The sequence below is a fragment of the Mustela nivalis genome (genome assembly GCF_964662115.1).
Source record: "Mustela nivalis genome assembly, chromosome: 2".
Taxonomy (NCBI): Eukaryota; Metazoa; Chordata; class Mammalia; order Carnivora; family Mustelidae; genus Mustela; species Mustela nivalis.
Genome location: NC_139021.1, coordinates 156909538 through 156932097, shown reverse-complemented (window position 1 = coordinate 156932097; position 22560 = coordinate 156909538). Strand labels below are relative to the sequence as shown.

Sequence of the window (22560 nt, the reverse complement as noted above, 5' to 3'; positions counted from 1 at the left end):
CCAGACTGGTTCTGGGGCAACCTGGGAAATAAAGTTTCCCGGAGGAGAGGCTCCTGACGAACACGTGATAAATCACACCAATTGGCGCGTTTCTTACTCTAGCACCGCTCCTGAATTTTGGCCAATGAGAAGTCGACGTCGCTTCCCTCCACTAGCAGTCATGGCGCCACCCGTGAGGTACTGCATTCCCGGTAAGTGTGAGGGGTCTATAGCGAATTCTGGATAGGATAGAGCAGGAAGCCTGGATGGCCGGCACCTCATGGGGACCCGTGACTGATGCAGCGTTTTTCTTCAGGCGAACGTCTGTGTAACTTGGAGGAGGGCAGCCCGGGCAGCGGCACTTACACCCGACACGGCTACATCTTTTCTTCGCTGGCTGGCTGCCTGACGAAGAGCAGCGAGAACGGCGCGGTAAAGGGGCAGCTTCCCGTTCCCCCTTCTCTTCCTTTCTTTTAGGCAGCTTTTGGTTTCGCGATCGTTAGGCAGGGGCACTACGGACGCGTCTTTAGTGCCTCAGCAGTAGAACAGCTGGTCTCCACCGCTGGGCATTTTAGCCACCACAGACCGGATGTCTTGCTCTCGCTTGATTAAATTGCTGACACTCGGGGAAGGAAGTTAGGGAACGAGCAGAGGCAGACTCAGCCCTGCAGTGAGCTTCATCTTGTCCGAATGTCTCCTGTCTCCGGTTTCATCTTGCTTCGCTCTTCCCACCTCACTCTGCAGTCTTGTCACACAGGCTTCTTTCACTGTCGCTGGTAGGGTAAGCTCTCTCTTCCCACAGAGCCTTTGTACACAAACAGTTTGTTTGGAACACGGTCATCTCCTTAGCATGTTTAATTCTTTAATGTCTTTCAGATAGCTTCTCTAGTATCACTTTATCTGAGAAGCCATGCTAGACCTACTAGTCAAGGAAAGGAGTTTTATGAGCTTTTATTTTTTGTTTTGTTAAACTCTCACAAGGAACTACATTTCTTTCCTTCCCTGTGCTCAGCTTTGCAAATAATTAAACATTCAGTTACATGTTCCCCCTTGACTCTTCCCTTACTAAACTCTTTAAGTTCCACGAAAGCAAACCTTGCCACCATACCTTTCGTGCCAAGCACAAGGGCCTGTGCTCAGTAAATTTTGTTGAGGGCCTAACACTGTCCTCTCTAGTTCCAGAGGCTGATCCAGGAGTAGCCCAGGATCAGATAAGCAGTCTTTGAAGGAGCAGCTTAAAGATAGAGGACATAGTAGAAAGAGAATTCAGAATTAAAACTTTTAGGTACTGGCTAACTAGGCTGTGTTTCTGCTTCATGTTAGAAACCTGATCTCTGGTTTTAGGTTTTTCCTCATATGTTAAATGAGAGGCTTTCCATTCAGTCAATTTTGGGAATGTCTTTAACATATCTAAGCTTATTCATTTCATATATTTATTGAGCATTTCCATGAGCCAGGCACAATGCTGATCTCTAGAGATATGGTAGTAAGCCAAATACACATGGTCCCTGCTGTCGAGGGACAAACAAATTGTAAACAAGTAAGTGCTCAAATTAGCATATTGCTACAAATGTGATGACTATTTTGAAAAAATATTACAGGTTACTGTGAGAACATGTAAAAGACAAACCCACTGTGGTCAGCAGAAATGACACTGAACCTGAATCTAAAGGATAAATAAGAATTGGGTTGAGAGCACAGTCCTGGCAGAAAGAACAGGTTGAACACAAATTTTGAGATGGAAAGATGTTTAATGAGTTAGTGAAACTGAAAGGCAGCCAGGGAACTGAAGCACAGTAAACAAGGAAGAGATAAATCAAAGATGAGTTTCAAAATATCTGTCTTGGGGTGCCTGAGTGGCTTGGTCAGTTGAGTAGCTGACTCAATTTTAGCTCCGGTCATGATCTCAGATTCCTGGGATTGAGCCTCATGTCAGGACCCCCCAACAAGTGGGGAATCTGCTTGGGATTCTCTCCCTCTCTCTCCCACTGTCCCTCTCCCTATTTGCGCATGCACGCACTCTCTAAAATAAATAAATCTTTTAGGGGCGTCTGGGTGGCTCAGTGGGTTAAAGCCTCTGCCTTCCGATCAGGTCATGATCCCAGGGTCCTGGTATCGAGTCCCGCATCGGGCTCTCTGCTTGGCAGGGAGCCTGCTTCCCTCTCTCTCTGTCTGCCTCTCTGCCTACTTGTGATCTCTGTCTGTCAAATAAATAAATAAAAATCTTTTAAAAACAAACAAACAAATAAATAAATACAAAAAAATAAATAATTTTAAAAATGTATCTGTCTTACACCAACAGCCAATACCTTGCTCAAAGAGAAAACTACAAGTATTCCCTTAAAATAGAAGAAATCAAGTATGGCCATTATTATATAATGTTTATTTGGAAATTCTAGCCGGTACAATAAAGTGAGAAACAGAGGGAAGTAGTATAACTTCGAAGGAGTCAAGTTATGCATGATGATAGACGATGGTTATACACCAAGAAATCCAAGAAAATCACCAAAAACTTTCATAGGACTCATCTGAAATGATTAGATTATGTGTTCTAGTAGCATTCTTCCCTTGAAGAATGGTCCCTTGACCTTCCTATTGTCTAGAATTTCTAAGGCTGTCTCCTCTGGGCACTTATGTCTGTAAGTCCTTGTGATCTCAGCTATGGACCAAAGAATTACTACATTACTCTTAAACCACAGATACCTTTATGCGAGGCTTAGTCAGGATCTTACATTTTATTGTTTTCTCTATAGCTTCCAGTCATTTCTGTAATGAGAGAAACAGAGTCCCAACTACTGCCGGATGTGGGGGCTATTGTAACCTGTAAGGTAAGTTGGTTTTAACCTCCCTGCTTAAGACACTTGTTCAATGGCGAAATCATGATCATTGTGGAACTGCACTGTCAAATACCATAGCCACTAGCCATATTGGCCATTTAATTGAAATGAATTAAAATTAAAAAAAATTAAAAGTTCATTTCAGGGATGCCTAGGTGGCTCAGTTGGTTAAGCGGCTGCCTTCGGCTCAGGTCATGATCCCAGCGTCCTGGGATCGAGTCCCACATCGGGATTCTTGCTCAGCAGGAAGCCTGCTTCTCCCTCTGCCTGCCACTCTGTCTGCCTGTGCTCACTCTCTCTGACCAAAAAAAAAAGCTCATTTCATCAGTCCACCAGCAACATTTCAAGTGCTGCCCTGTTGGCCAGCACAGAACATTTCTATCAGCACAGGGTTACGGGACTGTGCTGGCTTGGAAAGTTCTGGGTTAGTGATCAAGGCAGCCTGCTTCAGCAGTTATAGTTCTTTCACTGAGCTGAGTCTCTAAGTATGCAGTTTGCGAAACAGGGGTGTCAAAGGGTAATAAGGAGACCTATTTTTTAATATCTAGAAGCTAGATCTTATTCTGCAGGGAAGCAAAAGAGCTTATATTCTAGCATTCCTTTTAAATCTTGTCTTTTAGGGTATTCCAGGGGGAAGTACAAATTAAGGTTGCCATGATCAATTAATGTAATATATCCTTACTCCCTGCCCATCCCTACCTTCTTTTTTTTTTTTTTTAAGATTTTATTTATTTATTTGAGAGAGAATGAGTGAGAGAGAGCATGAGAGAGGAGAAGGTCATAGGGAGAAGCAGACTTACCAAGTTGCTGGGAGCCCGACGCGGGACTCGATCCTGGAAGTCCGGGATCATGACCTGAGCTGAAGGCAGTCAGTCACTCAACCAACTGAGCCACCCAGGTACCCCATCGCTACCTTCTGCCAGGTTAAATTAACTTGTAGCTTTTAGTTTCTCTCTTTATAAATTGTTCCAACAGAAAATCTGTGTGTTTTTCTCAAAACAACTGAAGACGCAGTGATCCAAATATTATACAGTACCTCAAATGTAAACTTAAATTCTGTTCACTCTACGGGGCTTTTAGCAAGATGTGCTGAAGGTCTAGATTTGCTGTAATATCCTGTGTCTATTTATGTTAGGTTTCTGTATTTTTCAAGATCTCCTCCATATTATTTCATTGGATGCCTACAGTAACTTTATTAGTTGGCCAGAGTTACTCTCATTCCACTTGACATGTATCGTTTATGCAAAGTTAAGTAGGAGTTAACTTGGCTTAAATTCTATAATTAATGGGGTTGCTTGGACTAAAATCCTGGAAATTCCTACTTTCTTGCTGCCTCCTTGAGCTCACAACTGCTACTATTCTAATGCTGATCTTTTCTCTGTTTCACAGGTCTCTAGCATCAATTCACGCTTTGCCAAAGTGCACATCCTGTATGTAGGGTCCACACCACTTAAGAACTCTTTTCGAGGAACTATCCGGTAAGAAGTGTTCATGTCTTTGCCTTGGCCTCCACACCTGAGGATAGAAGAGGGGACTGGAATTTTTAGGAACAATTACAGTTCCTATACCTGCCTCTCTGGCTCCCATCTTTGTGTTCTGATTCTGTCCAGATGGTGTCCAAAGGAAAGGTTATAATGTATGAGCTAAGACAAAAGGAAAATAGTGACAAGATTGGGCTTTAAAGTAAAATGAAAAGAACTGAGCTAAGCTGGAGACTAGTGATGCATAATGACTCATATGAAACAAAGTAGAAGACATTTTAGGAAATACCTTCCTTTCTTTTATTTAATATAGTTTACTTTTTTTTTTTTAAAGATTTTATTTATTTATTTGACAGAGAGAGATCACAAGTAGGCAGAGAGGCAGGCAGAGAGAGAGAGAGGAGGAAACAGGCTCCCTGCTGAGCAGAGAGCCCAATGTGGGACTCGATCCCAGGACCCTGAGATCATGACCTGAGCCGAAGGCAGCGGCTTAACCCACTGAGCCACCCAGGCGCCCAATATAGTTTACTTTTTAAAAAATATTTTTTTTATTTATTTATTTGACAGAGAGAGAGAGAGATCACAAGTAGGCAGAGAGGCAGGCAGGGGGGTGGGGGGAAGCAGGCTCCCCGCCAAGCAGAGAGCCCGATGTGGGGCTCGATCCCAGGACCCTGAGATCATGACCTGAGCCGAAGGCAGCGGCTTAACCCACTGAGCCACCCAGGCGCCCAATATAGTTTACTTTTTAAAAAATATTTTATTTATTTATTTATTTGACAGAGAGAGAGAGATCACAAGTAGGCAGAGAGGCAGGCAGGGGGGTGGGGGGAAGCAGGCTCCCCGCCAAGCAGAGAGCCCGATGTGGGGCTCGATCCCAGGAACCTGAGATCATGACCTGAGCCGAAGGCAGAGGCTTAACCCACTGAGCCACCCAAGCGCCCCTATTTAATATAGTTTAAACCCAAGGATTTGAGACATTAAAAAGGTTAGTGTGGGAGGGGCACCTGGCTCAACCGGTAAAGCATGGATAAGTCTTGACCTTGGGGTTGTGAGTTCAAGCCCCATGTTAGGTATAGAGATTGCTTAAAAATAAAACCTTAGGGGCACCTGGGTGGCTCAGTGGGTTAAACCTCTGCCTTCAGCTTAGGTCTTGATCTCAGGGTCCTGGGAAGGAGCCACACATCGGGCTCTCTGCTCGGCAGGGAGCTTTCTTATCCGCCGCCCCCCCCCTCCCCCAGCCAAGCCACCTACTTGTGATCTCTCTCTGTGTGTCAAATAAACAAAATCTTTTTAAAAATAAATAAAATCTTAGGAGCACCTGGACGTCTCAGTTGGTTGAGCAGCTGATTTGCCATTTCAGCTCGGGTCATGATCTCATGGGTCATGAGATTGAGCCTGTGTTGGGCTCTGCGCTCAGTGGGAAGACTACTAGAGACTCTCTCCCTCTGTGAAATAGAGCGCATACTCCCTCCACTCATATGCACCTGTGCTGTCTCTCTCTAAGATAGATAAATAAATAAATCTTAAAAAAATAAAATACTTCTAAAAAATGGTTAGTAGGTGAAATGGTAGTTGGGTGTGTTTTGTTTTTTGGTTTTTGTTTTTTTTGTTTCCCTGTGGGTTCTTTGAGAAGGGATCAACAGTTCTTGTGAGCCAGATAATTTAACTTCTGGGTCCCATTCCACTCTCAGGATGCTGTGTTGTTCTATAATGCTTCTCTTCAAGCTCTACTAAGGCAGCAAAGTTCCTTAATTTTTCTGCCCAATCTGTTCTGCTTTTCTGTACTCAGAGGTATTGATACTGCTGCTCTGTGTGATCCAAGAATGGGAATCTGGTTTTCTCCTCCGGCTGAGGACTTGGAATGCTTCTCTACCCCACTTCTCTCATGGCATCTAGGTCCCCATTATGACTCGTTCTCTCTACTCTTGTAGCTCTTTGTCTATGATTCTGCAGAATAATTCTTTCTCACCGATAATTAATCTTTCTGTTAATTCTTTTTTATAGCAAGGAAGATGTCCGAGCTACTGAAAAAGACAAGGTTGTTGGTTGGTCCTTTTTCTTTTTTTCCTTATGACTTTAGGAATCTCAATCCTTTTAAATTATTCCAGTGAATTTCAAACATCTATAGAAATGTAGATCCAAAGATCCAAGGAATTTTAAGGTGTTTCCTACTAGAAAGTGTGGAATTCACCTCCCTGTCCTATTCCTCTCCCGTAGGATTTTTGACGGGGATTAGTTTACTCCTTGCCTTTGAAGCCAGGTGTTTATTCTTTGCTGTTCCAATTTACTCTGGATCCTTTCAGAGCCAGCTATAGTAACTTTTGTCCAAGTCAGATTCCTGATCAGGTTACTGAATTAAAAATCTTTGCTTTATATAATGATACTGTAGAAGCAATAGAAGTTGTTGATTGGCTTGACTAATGATGACTTTTCACTTTTCACCCTATGGGGTTAAAAAGTAGATTGGGTCTACAGAGGGGTAATAGTTTCATGTAGATCTGATTTAGAGCTTTCACTTAACAATCCTGTTCTTTTCTTACAGGTAGAGATTTATAAGAGTTTCCGCCCAGGTGACATTGTCTTGGCCAAAGTGGTATCCTTTATTCCCAGGAGTGTTGTGGTCCTTTGTCAAAACAAAAAATAGAAGTAGAAAACAACTCAAGTGGTTATAGGAGGGAAGACTTATCACCCATCATTTTCCTTTACCAGTGTTGTGTGACTAGATCTCCCTGGGTGACGCACAATCCAACTACCTCCTGACCACTGCCGAGAACGAGCTCGGGGTGGTGGTGGCCCACAGTGAATCGGGTAAGTCCATGCATCCATGTGCTCACCTTTCCCTGAGAGCTATGGTTTGGGATTAATCCACTGTTTGCTCTTGTTACCCTTGTTTTTTTAATTATCTAGGAAGCAATCTGAGTGTCAGTACTTACTACTGAGATTAGAATGATTCTCCTTATATAATTGTAATGGGGGACTCACTGTGTTAAGTCAGTGGCATATGAGGTGAGGTTCACTAGGCTGTTTGGTGATACTTCAGTTCATAACCAGCCTTGAAAGGGAAGGGTCTTTGGTAAACATTTGGGGTTTCCAGCTCCAACACCAGCTCTTTCCTTTCAGGTGTCCAGATGGTTCCCATTAGTTGGTGTGAGATGCAGTGCCCTAAGACCCACACTAAAGAATTCCGGAAAGTGGCCCGAGTGCAGCCTGAATTCCTGCAGACCTAAGAAGCCACATTTTACCCCATGGAGAGGGGTAAGCCGTTTATCTAAGAGTACGTGTATGAATCCAACATCAAGATGCCATTGTCTTTATTCAGACGCCTGGGGTTGGCCAATAACCACCTTTAGAAAAATCTGCCAGCAACTTATACTTTAGGTGGAATATTTTTCTTATGAACCTTTCAGTGGATTTCATTTTTTGGAGTGATCAATTTTTCTTTTTTTGGAGGTGCCAACAAACTGTACAATGTTGGAAGTAACCTGTTCCCTCTAACAGTCTTAAAAATACACATTTTTTGCTGAGACAAAACATTTTTTATTAAAAAGATTTTATGGCTTTCGTTGTCTTGAGTAGGGAAGCATCTAAAAAGCATCATGACATTCAGAGGAGGGATTTGCCTGGTTGCTGACACCCATTACAGACATGTGTGAAGTGCTTGCTTACTCTGGAAAAGCCTAATCTCCAATCTTTCTTGTATTTTCTATGTTCTAAGCACTTCCACTTACTGAGTACTTGCTATATGCCAGGCACTGAGTCAAGCACTTTATATACATCTCATTGAGAGACAGTACAGTTTAGTGAAAATTAAAGAACACATGGTGATTCAGGGTACATGTGAGTAGTTCTGAAAGTAATTAGATGAAATTAGTATTACTAATTTAGTGGGTACCCCAGCATACGTTTGTTAAACCTGAACTGAAAAGAGGGAAAGAGCACGGTCATGGGAGACCAGGGAAGGATGTGGGAAATAAAAGGAACTGAAGAACTTGACTAAGTGGAATAAAAATATTCAAGGCAGACAAAGGATCCTGAACAAAGCGCAGAAGGAATGGACATCCGAGTTTGGGGATGAGGAAGGGATAAGGGTTAAGCGTGGAGAAGCTGCTGAGGGACTGGAAGGAAAGAATTCGAGATGTCAATTCTTGAGATGTTCTTCAAGGAGCCTGTATCTTTTAGGTGTACCGACAGTGGTTACCTGTGAACTCCGGAGTCAGCCCACCTGGGTTTATATCCTCTAGCTACTAGCCTTGAATAGGTTAGGTTGGTTTTTTAATAGAAAACAGAATCGAGGGCACCTGGGTGGCTCAGTGGGTTAAAGCCTCTGCCTTCTGCTCAGGTCATGATCTCAGGGTCCTGGGATCAAGTCCCGCATCGGGCTTTCTGCTCAGCGGGGAGCCTGCTTCCTCCTCTCTCTCTCTGCCTGCCTCTCTGCCTACTTGTTATCTGTCAAATAAATAAATATCTTTATATAAAAAAAAGTGTTTAAAAAAAGGGGGGGGGCACCTGGGTGGCTCGGTGGGTTAAGCTGCTGCCTTCGGCTCAGGTCATGATCTCAGGGTCCTGGGATCGAGGCCTGCTTCCCTCTCTCTCTCTGCCTGCCTCTCTGTCTACTTGTGATCTCTCTCTGTCAAATAAATAAATAAAATCTTAAAAAAAAAAAAAAAGAAAACAGAATTGAGATCAATAGCTCCCCATGCAGTTTTAAGAAATAATAAGAGATTCCTGGTACACTTTGCCCATTTTTCCCCCAATGGTAACACTGTACAAATTATAGTATACTAAAATAATCAGATGTTGAACATTGATAGTAGTGCAAGTTATTTTTGTTTAAGTCTCTTTCCTCGTCTGGCATAGTATGATCTCATGGGTTATTGTGAGGAAGAAATACCTAAGTTCCAGTACATACCAGTATTATGTTATTGTTATTACAGATCTGGTTGCCTTCTATCAAGGATCTGTCAAATTCCAGGCCTTACGTTACAATGTAGTTTAAGTAGTCCCCTTACTGATAGAGGTTTTAAAACTTTACAGATTTTCCTTTTTTATAGGTAATGCTACCAAGAAAACCCCTATCCTACATATCCTTGTGCATGCCTAAGTTCTGTGGCAAAACAGAGTCCTAGAAGTGGAACACTGGGTCAAAGAATGTGTATTTTTAAAATGTTGGTTAGGTGTTCCCATATTGCCTTGCAAGAAGATGCTACCATTTGATTCTCTCTACAGCATTAACCACTTTAGCCACTTTACTTACCTCTGAACTTCCCAGTAGCCCTGGAATGTTCTGTTCATTTCTACATTTTACAGAGAAGTAAACTGAGGCTTAGGAAAATCAGTTAACTTGCCCTAAGTCACAAAGACATCAAGTGGCAGAGCATTAGAGCATTATTCAAACTTAGGTCTGTCTTAAAAAGCCAAAATTTTTTCTTCTATACCATGGTGCCTTTTTCTAAATATTGATTGAACCTTGGGCATGAAATTAAAGGCTCTCCTAATTAGCAGTGGTTCATTAAATGAGTGCGTGTTGGGACTTCATTCAGTAAACATATACTGAGCAGCTAGGAGTTAAAACAGTGAACGATAGAATCCCTTCTTTGTAGAGCTTACATTCTAATGAGGAAAGACAGGTGATACGTAAACAAACATTCTAATAAAGTGTCAGAAAGAACATTTGAAGCAGCTAATAACAGTGCTCTCAGATCTGCAGAGCAGGATGGATTTTCTCCATTAACCATCCAGTATTATATTACATATTAAGTTTGTGCCTGTCTCCCCTAATAGCCTGAGCTTTTAGGGCAGGAATCTTTTTGAATCTTCAGTGCCTGATACTGTGACTAAACATAGCAAAAGTGCAATAAAAATTTTTTTGAGTGTTCTCATAGCTGACTCAACAGCTATGCCCAAATAGTGATGTTTAGTGATGATATCTGCTAATCTACAACTGGTTCTAAGGGATGAGGAGGATATTGGTTTCTGTGCCTTGGAATAGTGATTCTCAGCCTGGGTGAGGTGAATTTCAAAACTGCCTACAAATCACAACAACCCCCCCCCCTCCATGATGATGCTTAGGTAGCTACCCTAGCTAAGCAGGGTCTTGGAAGGATGCTAGTTGTTAGCCTCCTGGTGGTGTTGGTAGATAATGCAGGCTTTCTGTTACTTTCCTGCCTGTAAGAGTTCTAGTCAGTGAGTGAAGACTGCCATAAATTCAGATGTCAGGACACAGAGTAAGAGTAATCTAAGCTGATCCAGTCTGACTTGGGTGAAGAGCCTTGATCAAAGGATTATCAACTTTCAGTCTAAGATTCAGTACAGGCTAAGTAAATTTAACATTCCACCAGACTGTTGGGAGACTTAAATTACTAAAGCTCATCCTAGAGTTACTGTACAGATCAAGTGAAAAACTCGAGAAGATGATTCAAGTATTTAAACTGAGAATAAGGACTTTAGTTGAACATCTTTTCTCTGGGTTCCAGTATTTGGTAGCATATATTTGACCAGTTTCTCCATCTTTTTCAGCCTGTTTCTTCTGTAAACTGGGGATAGCAGCCCTTTCAGAGGTGATTAAGATTAGAGACTGTGTATGTTAACATGCCTCAGCCAATGGCCGGCACAGAGGAGCTTCGTGAGAGCTTCCCAGACAGAGGCCCCTATTACCTCCTGCTAGAAGAAAGGCATTAAGAGCTTTTTCTTGCCTTTTCAAAGACCTTAGAGAGAAGGTAAATGTGAGCCATGCCCCTTCCTAATTATTTATATAATGTAATCAACTTCTTTTCTCCTGCATCATTTTATAAAGTTGTATGTAATTTCTGAGGATGAAAAGTGAATCAAGTTTATAGATTTCTAATAGAAAAATATTAGCTTTTTAATGTAAACAAGTCTTTACCTTACTCAAAAGGTATAATGGGGTTTCAGAATTTCATTTTCCACTCAAGTAACCAGCATCACTGAACAAGAGCTGTAGAGGCAATAGGAATGGAGAGTTCAGCTAAGATGACCTGCTCCCCCACACCTCAGCTCCCCAACCGAAGATGGAAAACCTAGTAAGATATACTATATGTGGACCGGGCTGTGTAAACTGACTGGTTGTCCTAAAGTTCTAGAGGGATCACTATATCACACAGAAGATATTGCACATCACTCCTTTATTATACTGATCTGGAAAAAAGATTTAGTACGGTTACACTCAAAATGAGTACTGAGCCCATGGTGGGGCCAAGCAACTGGAACATAATCAGAAACAGATACAGTGAAAGACACACTTGGACATGATCAAGAGGCATCTCACTGCCATAAAACATTAAGGCAGGGGAGGGATTCTAAAACACACAGCAGAATGAACTCCTAGGCCTCAGAAGTCAAGGAGTTTATCCCACACTGGTGTGAGGAATGGCTTATTTTTGGATGATCACATGTGGGAATATTTCAACCGCCACTAGAAACCCCAGAAGGGTTTTCGTTTTGTATTTTTATATATATATATATATATGTACTTTTTTTTCTTGTAAAAGTAAATGCAACATGTAAAACATTCAGATTGATCCCAATCTTCTGGAGCCAGCTCTTCTAGGGTCAGAGGGGAAATGACTGTTTTCATCACCATGCAGGTTACGTTCATCTTCCACTGGAATGACTAGAGCACCCCCTGCTCCACCTGTACAGAACAGTACAGGACTTGCTCGTGGGAACACACACAGGCTCTTTTGCTTCTCATTGGTCACACCTAGCATGGTTCCTCCCTATCCCTATTGCAAGCAGGTCCTCAATAATAAAACAGTAGCAAAACCCCCAGCATTACTAGTTCCCTACTCTTGGGTAAGCGTCTTCTCTCAGCTTGGACTGAGAACCCATGCCCCAGAAGTGCCATTCTGACTAGAATATATGAAGAGAGTGGGTGCAAGAAACAAAATGGCTAAATGAAATTAGGAGCCACTGGTCCTCATCTGCAGCTAAAACTTAAGATGCCTACAGATACGGTCAGTGTGACATGTGCAGGGAAGAAGTGCAGAGGAGTGGGATGGACAGGGAGGGGAGGTATCCTTGGGGAAGTAGTCTGCCTGCTTCCCTTCACTTTTTGGCCTTGCCCTGGGCAGCCACAGCTTCCATGGCTTTACGCACGGTCTCTTCATCCCCCAGGAACTGCATGGGCTTGATGGGCTTCAAGTTCTTGTCCAATTCATAGACTATGGGAATGCCTGTTGGAAGGTTCAGTTCCATGATAGCCTCTTCGGAAAGACCTGAAAATACACACTGTGATTAGCCATGCAAGACATAAATCCATGTCACCCCTGCAGGTGACAAAGGACTTCAGTAGGAATTAAATAAAATAAGACACTTTCTGGTATTTGTAGTAACAGTAATGATCTGTATTACAGATCAGTCACCCAAAGAATACACTCAATACTTATCTTTCAGCCAGTGAAAAACAAAAAGAATGTATGAAAGGTGTGTATCACAGATCTCTCTCCCAAAGTAGGGTCAAGACCATCCACATCACAAATGTCCTATGTGATCCATCCAGCCTGCCAAAAATCAGCAAATCTGTCCCTCTAGGCCTTCAGATAAAGCAATTTAGAATGCAAATCGCAATTCAAGTGTGAAGTTGTACCAGGTTATGATTAAGGAGGATTTTACCAGTTTGAACTGGCAATCAAAATCTAAAGGTGAAGAAAAAAAAAAAATCTAAAGGTGAGCATCTCAAATTATAAAGTGTATGTGAGTAACAGATGGCAGCTTCTGCATCAGGTCTGAAGGGGAACCTAAAGTTCTGCTTATACAGTAAGCACCCAGTGAGTCTGTTTACGATGCTTTGAGGAAACAAGGGTAGAGGGTGACCAGGAGTCAATCTAGACTATCTCCAAGGCTCTCAATGTCTAACCTTTTCCCGAAGGTCTCCTTTGCATGAAATAAGTCCCTGATTAGTGGCAATTTTGCTGTATGCCTCCTTGAGGGTTCCCCTGAAAAATACACATACCCTCCAGATGCTTGACAATGCCCCGAAGGCTGTTGCCATGGGCTGCAATCAGTACTCGTTTCCCCTCCTTAATCTGGGGAACTATTTCTTCATTCCAAAAGGGCAGAGCTCTGGCAATTGTGTCCTTCAGACTCTCACAGGAGGGTAGCTGATCTTCAGTGAGGTCTGCATACCTTCGATCCTAAACAACAACAACAAAATCCAAATTCACCAATTAGTAGTAGCTGCATCTGTTCTGCCCACTCCTCATCCCCTAATTAAAGTGATGAATCAAAATCTCTCACCAGCGCACAGAATAGAGCTGAGAGCTTGGCAAAGGGGCTAATTATTACCTTGCAGCTCTTCCTACCACCACTGCCCGCTACTGGAAGATTAATTTTTCAAAGAAACTTAGAAAAGAAGGGGGGGAAAGTAAGTATAAGGCTCTTCCCAATTCACTTAATCTTCCACTTGTCTTAGAAGGGCCCTACAACTATGGATAGGTTTTATGAAGTATGTCGAAGAAAGAAAAAAAGGAGATATATTGGGCGCCTGGGTGGCTCAGTGGGTTAAAAAAAGGAGATATATTGGGCGCCTGGGTGGCTCAGTGGGTTAAGCCGCTGCCTTCGGCTCAGGTCATGATCTCAGGGTCCTGGGATCGAGGCCCGCATCGGGCTCTCTGCTCAGCAGGGAGCCTGCTTCCCTCTCTCTCTCTCTGCCTGCCTCTCTGTCTACTTGTGATCTCTCTCTGTCAAATAAATAAATAAAATCTTAAAAAAAAAAAAAAAGATATTTTTAGAGAAGTAACTACCAACTAAATCTTTTAACAAGTGAAGGTCATTCCTTAGAGAAGGATAATTGAAAGAATTAACTATTTATTATAAATTATAAACTCAATGGGACTAGGCAGACACTAATAAAAAGCTAAGAAAGAGTGAGGCCAGAAACCATAACCTGTGGTCCTCCTAAGTGGGGTTGAGCCAAACCCCGTTTTACCATACCTTACTGATGTTGCTGTAGAAGGGATGGTCAGGTTCCATTGGAGGTGGTGGGACATCATAGGAACGCCTCCAGATCTTCACCTGGGCCTCGCCATGCTTGGCAGCAGTTTCTGCTTTGTTCAGACCAGTCAGACCCCCATAGTGCCGCTCATTGAGGCGCCAAGTCCTCACTACTGGCAGCCACATTTGGTCAATGGCATCCAGCACTGTCCAGAGAGTCCGAATTGCTCTCTTCTGCACTGAGGTGAAGCAGATGTCAAACTCATAGCCAGCATCTGGGAATCAGAAATTCAAAGTGATAAGCTAATCAGATCCACTCTGGAACCAGAATTTTCTTACATATAAATTTAGCTAGTTTGTATACTCTAGCAGGAAAGACAATCTTCTGCCTTCACAAAAGATAAAATTTGTTATTTTATAGTTGACAACATGATTCCCCAATAATTCATCTAACCCAAGACCTAAACATATTGTCAAGTAGCTACTGTGTACTATCTGTGTGGCTAATCCTAAACCACATAGTGCTGTAATTAAGCCATTTTAAGAACTTATTTCTCCAATTCTTTCAAGAAAAAGATGCTTAAAAACTTGGAATCTCTTAATATATAATAATAGCCAATACGTATAGAGGGCTTGCCATCTGTCAAGCACTGGACTGTTCTGTATATGTTTGTCTTCATAACCATCCTTCTAACCCATGCTAGAGGAGTTGAGCAAATTATTCAAGGTCACAGCTTATTCGTGAGAGATTAAAATCCAGGCTGTGTGACTCCAAAATCCAATTCATAACCACCATCTCTAGCTCCCTCTATATTTTCCTAACTCCTAAGGATCTGGATGTTTGTATTTTAGTTAAAACAGTCACTTTTGACCAATGATTACTAATGTATTTCAGTTCTAACTTCTTATCTAGGGTTTTAAACCCCGAACAATCAGGACACAGCAAGAGCTCTTAGAGGATGCTGATTAAAACTTAAATTTGTTGCTTGAAATTTTATGTCCACTATGGAATGGAAATCGCATCACAATTTCTTTATCCAGTTTCTTTTTACAGTTATGTGCCAGCCTGTACCTCCTTAGGTCGATGGCTAGACCAAGGTTTAGGAGAAGCCACTCCCTGGAGAAAGAGCAAAAAGAGCAAATGCTATGCACTGATTCATTTATAAATTAATCTCTCCTCCACACTCGTTAGTTCTTAAGGGGTGGTAATCAAGAGTTATGCTGCCCCAACCAAGAGGCTACAATCATATTTCATGAAAGATTATCCCCCCTCCCACTTTAATAAGGAGATGGCCCTTTCTTCATATAGTGTTTTCCTCCATGAGGCTACAAGGCCCTCCTTGAAATTCAGCACAAACTTTCCTGGATATTGCCTCATATGGAGGTTGCCAACAGTAATTAATTCAATGTGAAGTGAATTCTCCCGCCAGTCATTCAGCAGAGAATGAGGCCAGTAAGAACTATACTGATGGAGGAAGGAAGGATTAATCACCAGGAAACCCACTACTACACTACCTGCAAGGGAAAAGATGATGAATCTCATCAGTAAGCCTCAGGACAAGTCCTAGTAGACTTCATTACCATCTCCTCCCTAACTCTAAGGAAGGGATGGCTCCCCAGTAAAAGGCTGAGTCACCAGGAAGCAACCATCCATAGTGTAAACGTCATCTCCCATGCTGCAAAGCTACTGGCTGTTTCACAGCAATTATTTCCATTCTCAATGGAGTGCCTACCTTTGGATATCCAAATAGGCCCCCAAGAAGAAAAGTAGTTCCCCTGAGGGCTCTTAACAGAACTCTAGGGCCTCTTTCTTTAACTTTCCCATTAGCATAGCCCAGGGGCGGGGTAAATGGTATGGTGTGGACCTCATCCTCCCCCAGAAGTAAGACTGCATGGGGGAACTCAGTTCTCACTGGCTTTCTCCTGAAACAATTCAAGAGTTTATAAACCTTGGGGTCCCCGGGTGGCTCAGTCATTAAGCATCTTCCTTTGGCTCAGGTCGTGATCCCAGAGTGCTGGAATCAAGCCCCACATCCGACTCTCTGCTCAGCGGGAAGCCTGCTTCTCCCTCTCCCACTCTCCCTGCTTGTGTTCCCTCTCTCGCTGTGCCTCTGTCAAATAAGTAAAATATTAAAAAAGAAAAAAATTGTTTATTAACCCTACTATGATTGAAAGCTCTGAAGAACTTAAGATTTACTCATGTGCTGGGGCGCCTGGGTGGCTCAGTGGGTTAGGCCGCTGCCTTCGGCTCGGGTCATGATCTCAGGGTCCTGGGATCGAGTCCCATATCGGGCTCTCTGCTCAGCGGGGAGCCTGCTTCCTTCTCTCTCTCTGCCTGCCTCTCTGCCTACTTGTGATCTCTCTCTATCAAATAAATAAATAAAATCTTTAAAAAAAAAAAAAAAGATTTACTCATGTATTTACTTTAGGTTTCTTGCAATATTCATAATGGTCTTCACCATTCAAATTTCTGCTTTCAGTCTTTTTTAATATAATCATGAGTGATGCCCACAACAGATATTAAGATCTTAAATGAAATTTTTCTAACTAATGCTACCAACATTTATTTACAAACTGAAATAGGGGGGTGCCTGGCTGACTTAGTCACAAGTGGATGTGACTCTTGCTTGATCTTGGGGTCATGAGTTTGAGCCCCACATTGAGTGCAGAGATTACTGAAATTAAGCAAGTTAAAAAAATAATAATAATCAACAACTGAAACAGGATCTGTTAAAGAGAAATTCCAAGTTTGACCATTTGATCAGTCTTTTAGGGTACAGCTGCAATTATCTTTGTCCTGGGTTAGTCTAAGCAAACCACCACAGACCCATACAGGTCTTCATGCCAGACAGGAGAGAAAATGGCCTCCTTTACCAGCACTTTCCCTTTCCCATCCTCTCCTAATGTAAGTCACACCAGACCATCCCAAAGCGTTCACACACACAGCCAGCAGGATTACATTTCCCACTTTCCAAACCTGTGCTTCATTTCAAAGAATCTACAGTGAAGGCAAGACGCTAGAATAACCTGAGGCCAAATACCTCTTCCACATCAGGCATCAATGACCCTTTTAAATGGCTGCTTCTACGTCCAAAGTAGAAAGGAGCAAGGCAGGATCTGCCCTAATCATCAAAGGAACACCTTCTCAGACCAGAGTGTGTCTCTGAGTTGCTGACAGCTGGGAATGGTTCCTTTTAAAAAGCATTCCAAAACCACGGAGAGCTACCCCCCCCCCGGGGTGGGGCAAGCCTGGGTAGATGAGTTTATCTCACTGCCACTTCCACCTTTGCCCACCTGTTGTTACTCAACCCAAACTGGAGCAAGTGAGATGGACTAGGAATAGAAAGATACGACCTTGAACAAGTCATCTATGCAATCTTCACTTTTCCCAACTATGAAAGAGGGCCAGGAAAGGATAGAAAAGAGGGGGTTAAAATCTGTCTATGGAATCCGCACAGGATCAACTCAAATCCTTCATTCATTCATTCGCTCAATTACATTTGAAGATGGGATTTTGGACACAGAATTTGTGGGATGCCGCTGAACAGCAAAGGCCTACGTAAGCACGTGGGTTTCTGAGGCCCGCTGCCTACCCGCGCCCCCCCCCCCCCGGGCCGCGTTACTCCCCCACAGCCAGGGACCCGCGTGTGGCCTGACGTTTCATTAGAATCGCAGCGACCTCCTGAAAAGGCGTGGTTACGGCTGCTGGAAGGCTCCGGGCATCCCATGTAATAACCCGTCCCGGACTTAATAAATGCTCAGACTAGAAAATGGGAGAATTTCGCAAGGTGGTGTAGTGGAGAACGCAATGGGTTACGGGGCGACCGCCCTCGGCCCTCTTCCTGGCGCTGCCCCTCACTCCACTGGATGACCTTGAGCAAGTCGACCCCCCCCAACCTGCGCCCATTTCGTCAGTTGCAAAATAAATTGCTGGAAAGCTGAAGCTCAAGGTCAGCCCTCTCTGGGAGGGCACGGGGGCCAGCCAGGCGGCGGCCCTTACCGTGAGGCGCCCGCCCGGGCCTCCGCAGCCCCCACCCACAGCCCAGCCCGGCCCGCTCCGCACCTCGCAGCGCCTGCCCGCCGCGCTTCGCCTCCTCGTGCCCGGCCGGGCTCAGATCGGCGTCGTACCAGCCGCTGAAGCGGTTTTCCAGGTTCCAAGCGCTCTCGCCGTGCCGGATCAGCACCAGCTTATAGGCAGCCATGGCGGCGGCTCCGGGTGCGACAGACACTGGGACTAGCAGAGATTCCGGAGTTGCTGCCTGGCCCCAGTCGCGCCTGCGCGCTCACACGCCACCACCGGGATCCCGCGCACTAGGTCGTCCAAAATCTTTCCACTGGCTGGGGGCCGCCCTCCACCCGCCCGGTGTGCGCATGCGCCCCGTGCCCGCGCTGCGGCCGTCGTGGGGGAGGGGCGCGCTCGAGGGCGCCAGAGCGCATGCGGTCTGGGCCGCCGGCCCCTCGTCTGCCGCGGCGGTCACGGAGCGCACGTAAGCGCCGAACGGCGGCGGGACTTTTGGGCACCGCAGGGGTGTGGGTGCCCGAGGGGGCGTTCGAGAGCCACCCTGCAGTCCTAGCATTGCTGTTATTCATAAGCCTTTGTTCTAATAAAGTGGCCGTTATCATTTGAACGGGGCTTAGCTGCGCCAGGTCACTTTTCCATCCTTAAGCAGAGTTTGAGTTCACACACCTGCGTTCGAATCTTCACTCTTCCTTTTTATTGCTTTGTATCTTTGGGCAGGTGGCTTAACCTCGCCCAACCTCATTCGTGAATGGTCATAATAAATACTTAGCTGGTGCCAGTCTATCTGGAAGGTGTTCAGTCAATAGCCCTTACGAGGGCTTTCTCATTTTAGTGGCTATTCATATCCTATTTTACATGTAAGAGAACTGGCCCTGACTGCTGGTTCCAAAGTCCTGCGCTTCCCAGAAACACTGAGCCGTTTATCCCACCTCTTCGGGTGCCTCCCACTCTCTCGAGTCGGTGCCTCCTGGTCCTCCAACAGTGAGGCAAACTCAGGACCCCTTCAAACATCCCAGAAAAAGGAGAGTCACTGCCTGTTCTTCTGCCTACACCCAATCAGCAGTTTAATATCTGCTTGTCTGGACAGCTCTCCGCTACCCTTGCCACCGACTCCTGGTTTATTTCAAACTAGCCACTTCATTGAGCACCAAACCAGGAGTCAGTGGGCTAGGGCCAAAGATGGGTTGAATGTGTTTGCCCTTCACAGCAAGTGGAGTGCCAATAAGACCCACAGGTAAATAGTTAACAATGAAACTGTGCTGTGTGCTATATTTAACAGATTCTAGAAAAGTTTTTAACATGCTCTCAAAAAAAACAAAACAAAACAAAACAAAAAAACCCTCTGTACCAAACAGTGTTATAAGTGCTTTACAAACATTAACTCATTTAATCCTCATATACTCATAATGGTCCTATGAGGCAGGTATTCTATTTCCTTATTTACTGATGAGGAAAATGAGGGATGAAGTAAACTGCCTAAGGTTACAGGGCTCGGGATTCAAGCTGAGGCTGGTTCCGGAATCCCTGTATGCCCAGACTCAGAGAACTAAGTTGTCGGAATTCACAGCCCTGCCCTGAGTGTCAGGGCTGGGAGAGGTCTAGAAAATTCTCCACTGCAACTCCCCACCTCCTCCTACCCCCGGTTCACATGTAACAGAAGAGGAAAGTGACCTGAACCATTCAAAAAGAGCAGACTAGTGGAGGACTCAGGTGATCCCACAGGGAAGGGCCCCAAAGTTGGGACTTGTAGTGTCAGTAAGGGAGGCAGCAGCCTGGAGAGATCCAGAGAGGGGGAGAGTTTGGGGGATGGGAAGCACTGTGGGAAGACCTTGATGGCTTGCTTTTGCAGCTGGAAGCCAGAATTCCTGGGCAGAGATGGGGATTCACTCAGCTTCAATCACAAATCTGGGAAGAAGCGTAGAGCCTATCAAACCAAGGCGATTTCTCAAATGGCAGTCAAAAGTAAGGATAAATCAGTGGGGTTTGTCCTCAACTACTTTTTTTTTTTTTTAAACTTAAGTGTTATCTCTACTGAACACACAGCACAGAGTCATTTGTCAGGGTTGATTCCCTGCTCAAAGTGGGGCACCACGTGGATACGGAAAAGAATTCACACATCCTGAGAACAAAGGATGAGTGAGGGGGACTGATTTCAGCTGGATTCCAGCTCTAGGAGCAACCTGAGGGACTGACTTCACAGCTCCTAACCGGGTCACAGCAGGGGGCAACTGCAGGCCCATTAAGTCCCTCTTCCTGCCTGGAGTGTGGGGTGGGGATCTAAGCTCTGAGCCCTCATCTCTCCCTGAGGCCTCCAGCCAGCCTCAAAACCCCAAACTCTTAGAGCAGACAGCTTCTCTTCCAGCAGAATGCTTTAATTCATTCCCCAGACCCAGGGAAAATCTCAGGACTCTAACAACTTTCAACCAACCAGCTTATCGGTTAAGCTGTTACAAAAACTCAGATAAGGATAATCAGGAGGCACAGCCCTATTACCCTCCACTGTTCATTAAAACAGTAAAGCCCTCTCTCAGCCTTCCCTCTCCGTTTATGTTTTCCACAGAAGCACAACTCCGTTATCAAGCACTGAACATTCAGTGCAGGACCCGAATTGAAATGAGGCAAGCCAAGTTCTCTGCAGGGTTGAAGGAGGGGCAGCTGCCATTTGGCCCACAGGGATCCCCGCCAGGACACCCCAGGTCCTTACTTGGGGAACATCTTGTGAATCCACAGCCTGCTGTTCACAAGAGCCAGCTATCGGTGCTGCTATCTGAGGAAGACAGGATTTCTGTCTGGAAGAGAGAGTGAGCCCAAGTGATTGTAGCTAATGCCTCAGGACTCTGGGCTTGTAGAGGAAGAGTGCTTTAAAGAGGCCTGAAAGTCCCGCTCCAGCCCTCTACGGTCGGTCGCCATCTGAGGATAAACAGCGGGAATGAGTGTCACTGGAAAAGAGAAAGGACAACACTGCTGTGTACTGGTAGCTTCCTACAACTCCCCTGGCAACATCCTTCTCTGTCCTCAGAACCCAGCCTGGGACTTGAGTGTCTGGCCCAGCGATAGTACAAGCCCTTCTCTCTGGATCCTGGAGCTCTTCCAGTCTCTAAAAAGAAACCACCCTCTGCCTCTATGCCCGGCATGTCATAACTACGATGATAAAACTGCTCAAAGTGGGGCAATAAGCAAACCTTTTTGACTCCTCTACTTTCCTTCACATAAAACTGTTTTCTGGGGCACCTGGGTGGCTCAGTGGGTTAAGCCTCTGCCTTTGGCTCAGGTCATGATCTCGGGGTCCTGGGATCGAGCCCTGCATCGGGCTCTCTGCTCAGCAGGGAGTCCCCCTCTCTCTGCCTACTTGTGATTTCTGTCTGTCAAGTAAATAAATACAATCTTTAAAAAAAAAAAAGTTTCCCTACACTATTTCTTTAGATGAAATTCTAAGTACAAAACAGGCAGACACTTTTGTTATTTGGGAACGGTTCACGTTAAGTGTAGTGAGGGACTGAGAGATTAGTGGTATGAATTAATACAGGATTTCTGAGAAGCCATTGCCTAGCAGGATTTGCATTAGGGGAAATGCCTGAGACAGGAAATGGGAGGGTGACAGGCTGACAGAGTACGTGTGACCCAAGTGAAAGAAGGATTAAAGGAAGGTTGAGCAGGTGGAACATTTCTGAGGAAATTCAGGAAGAACGTTGAGGAATCCTCAAGCCAAGATCACTCTTCAGAGCAGGCCTTGCCTTCGCCTCCTTGGCACAGGGATACTAAGTCAGCGGTGAGCAGCCTGTGGGCAGCACAGCCTTTGACTGAATGCTTTGAGGGATTTCAGAGTGACACAGTGGGAGCCCCGGGTCAACCAGCTGTGTGAGATTTGGGGGATGGATTCTCATGGCTGTGCACGTACATTCAATAGATTAGTCAGAAATGTTTTTATGTCTGTTTTATGTCAGTGACTACTTACTGACTGACGGAGGGAGGTTATCCAAGTTGCCTGTCAGCCAACGGCAAGGTGGTCAACCAGGTTTCTAACAGGCCGGCTAAGGATTTTGTGGAGGGCAGAGCAGGGGAGCTGGTGGCTGTCCTATATCTGAACGCAGTGGAGGAAATGCCTGTCTCCCAGAGGTGATAACAGGAGCCCGTTCAGGGTTGTCCAGCCTAAGACATGTGCACAAGAAAGAACAACAATCAGAAACCCTCATGAGGGGCGCCTGGGTGGCTCAGTGGTTAAGCCGCTGCCTTCGGCTCAGGTCATGATCTCAGGGTCCTGGGATCGAGTCCCGCGTCGGGCTCTCTGCTC

The 22560-nt window shown here is 44.7% G+C and overlaps 2 protein-coding genes and 1 long non-coding RNA gene across 4 annotated transcripts; 1 reads left to right on the top strand and 2 right to left on the bottom strand.

Annotated features, from left to right (window-relative positions):
• Window positions 1–63: 63 nt before the first annotated feature.
• EXOSC1 (exosome component 1) lies at window positions 64–11116 on the top strand. 2 transcript variants are annotated; one of them, XM_082722194.1, is made up of 9 exons: window positions 83–191; window positions 296–411; window positions 2733–2807; window positions 4206–4294; window positions 6302–6335; window positions 6840–6890; window positions 7021–7105; window positions 7418–7552; window positions 10814–11116. In XM_082722194.1, the coding sequence occupies exons 1-8, from the start codon at window positions 125–127 to the stop codon at window positions 7522–7524; spliced, it is 624 nt and encodes a 207-aa protein (XP_082578320.1). In that variant the 5' UTR covers window positions 83–124; the 3' UTR covers window positions 7525–7552; window positions 10814–11116. The 2 variants fall into 2 exon arrangements, with proteins under 2 accessions (XP_082578319.1, XP_082578320.1); XM_082722193.1 differs by lacking the exon at window positions 10814–11116 and having other exon boundaries at window positions 64–191; window positions 7418–7855.
• Window positions 11117–11422: 306 nt separating this feature from the next.
• On the bottom strand, window positions 11423–19135 carry PGAM1 (phosphoglycerate mutase 1). The gene is made up of 4 exons (XM_082722189.1): window positions 18312–19135; window positions 14249–14523; window positions 13269–13449; window positions 11423–12531 (listed from the first exon to the last, which is right to left on the bottom strand). The coding sequence occupies exons 1-4, from the start codon at window positions 18448–18450 to the stop codon at window positions 12362–12364; spliced, it is 765 nt and encodes a 254-aa protein (XP_082578315.1). The 5' UTR covers window positions 18451–19135; the 3' UTR covers window positions 11423–12361.
• A 1485-nt stretch (window positions 19136–20620) lies between these two features.
• LOC309860278 lies at window positions 20621–22459 on the bottom strand. Its single transcript, XR_014309295.1, has 2 exons — window positions 22225–22459; window positions 20621–21179 (listed from the first exon to the last, which is right to left on the bottom strand). It is a non-coding gene; the product is annotated as an uncharacterized lncRNA (long non-coding RNA).
• Window positions 22460–22560: the final 101 nt, after the last annotated feature.

Coding starts and splice junctions, on each gene's coding strand:
- PGAM1 (XM_082722189.1), bottom strand. CDS start 18,450: ATGGCTGCCTATAAGCTGGTGCTGATCCGGCACGGCGAGAGCGCTTGG. Junction 13,450..14,248: donor TCTACAGCAACATCAGTAAG/GTATGGTAAAAC, acceptor GTTGTTGTTTAG/GATCGAAGGTATGCAGACCT. Junction 12,532..13,268: donor CATTGTCAAGCATCTGGAGG/GTATGTGTATTT, acceptor GTGTATTTTCAG/GTCTTTCCGAAGAGGCTATC.
- EXOSC1 (XM_082722194.1), top strand. CDS start 125: ATGAGAAGTCGACGTCGCTTCCCTCCACTAGCAGTCATGGCGCCACCC. Junction 6,891..7,020: donor ACATTGTCTTGGCCAAAGTG/GTATCCTTTATT, acceptor TTGTGTGACTAG/ATCTCCCTGGGTGACGCACA. Junction 7,106..7,417: donor GGTGGCCCACAGTGAATCGG/GTAAGTCCATGC, acceptor CTTTCCTTTCAG/GTGTCCAGATGGTTCCCATT.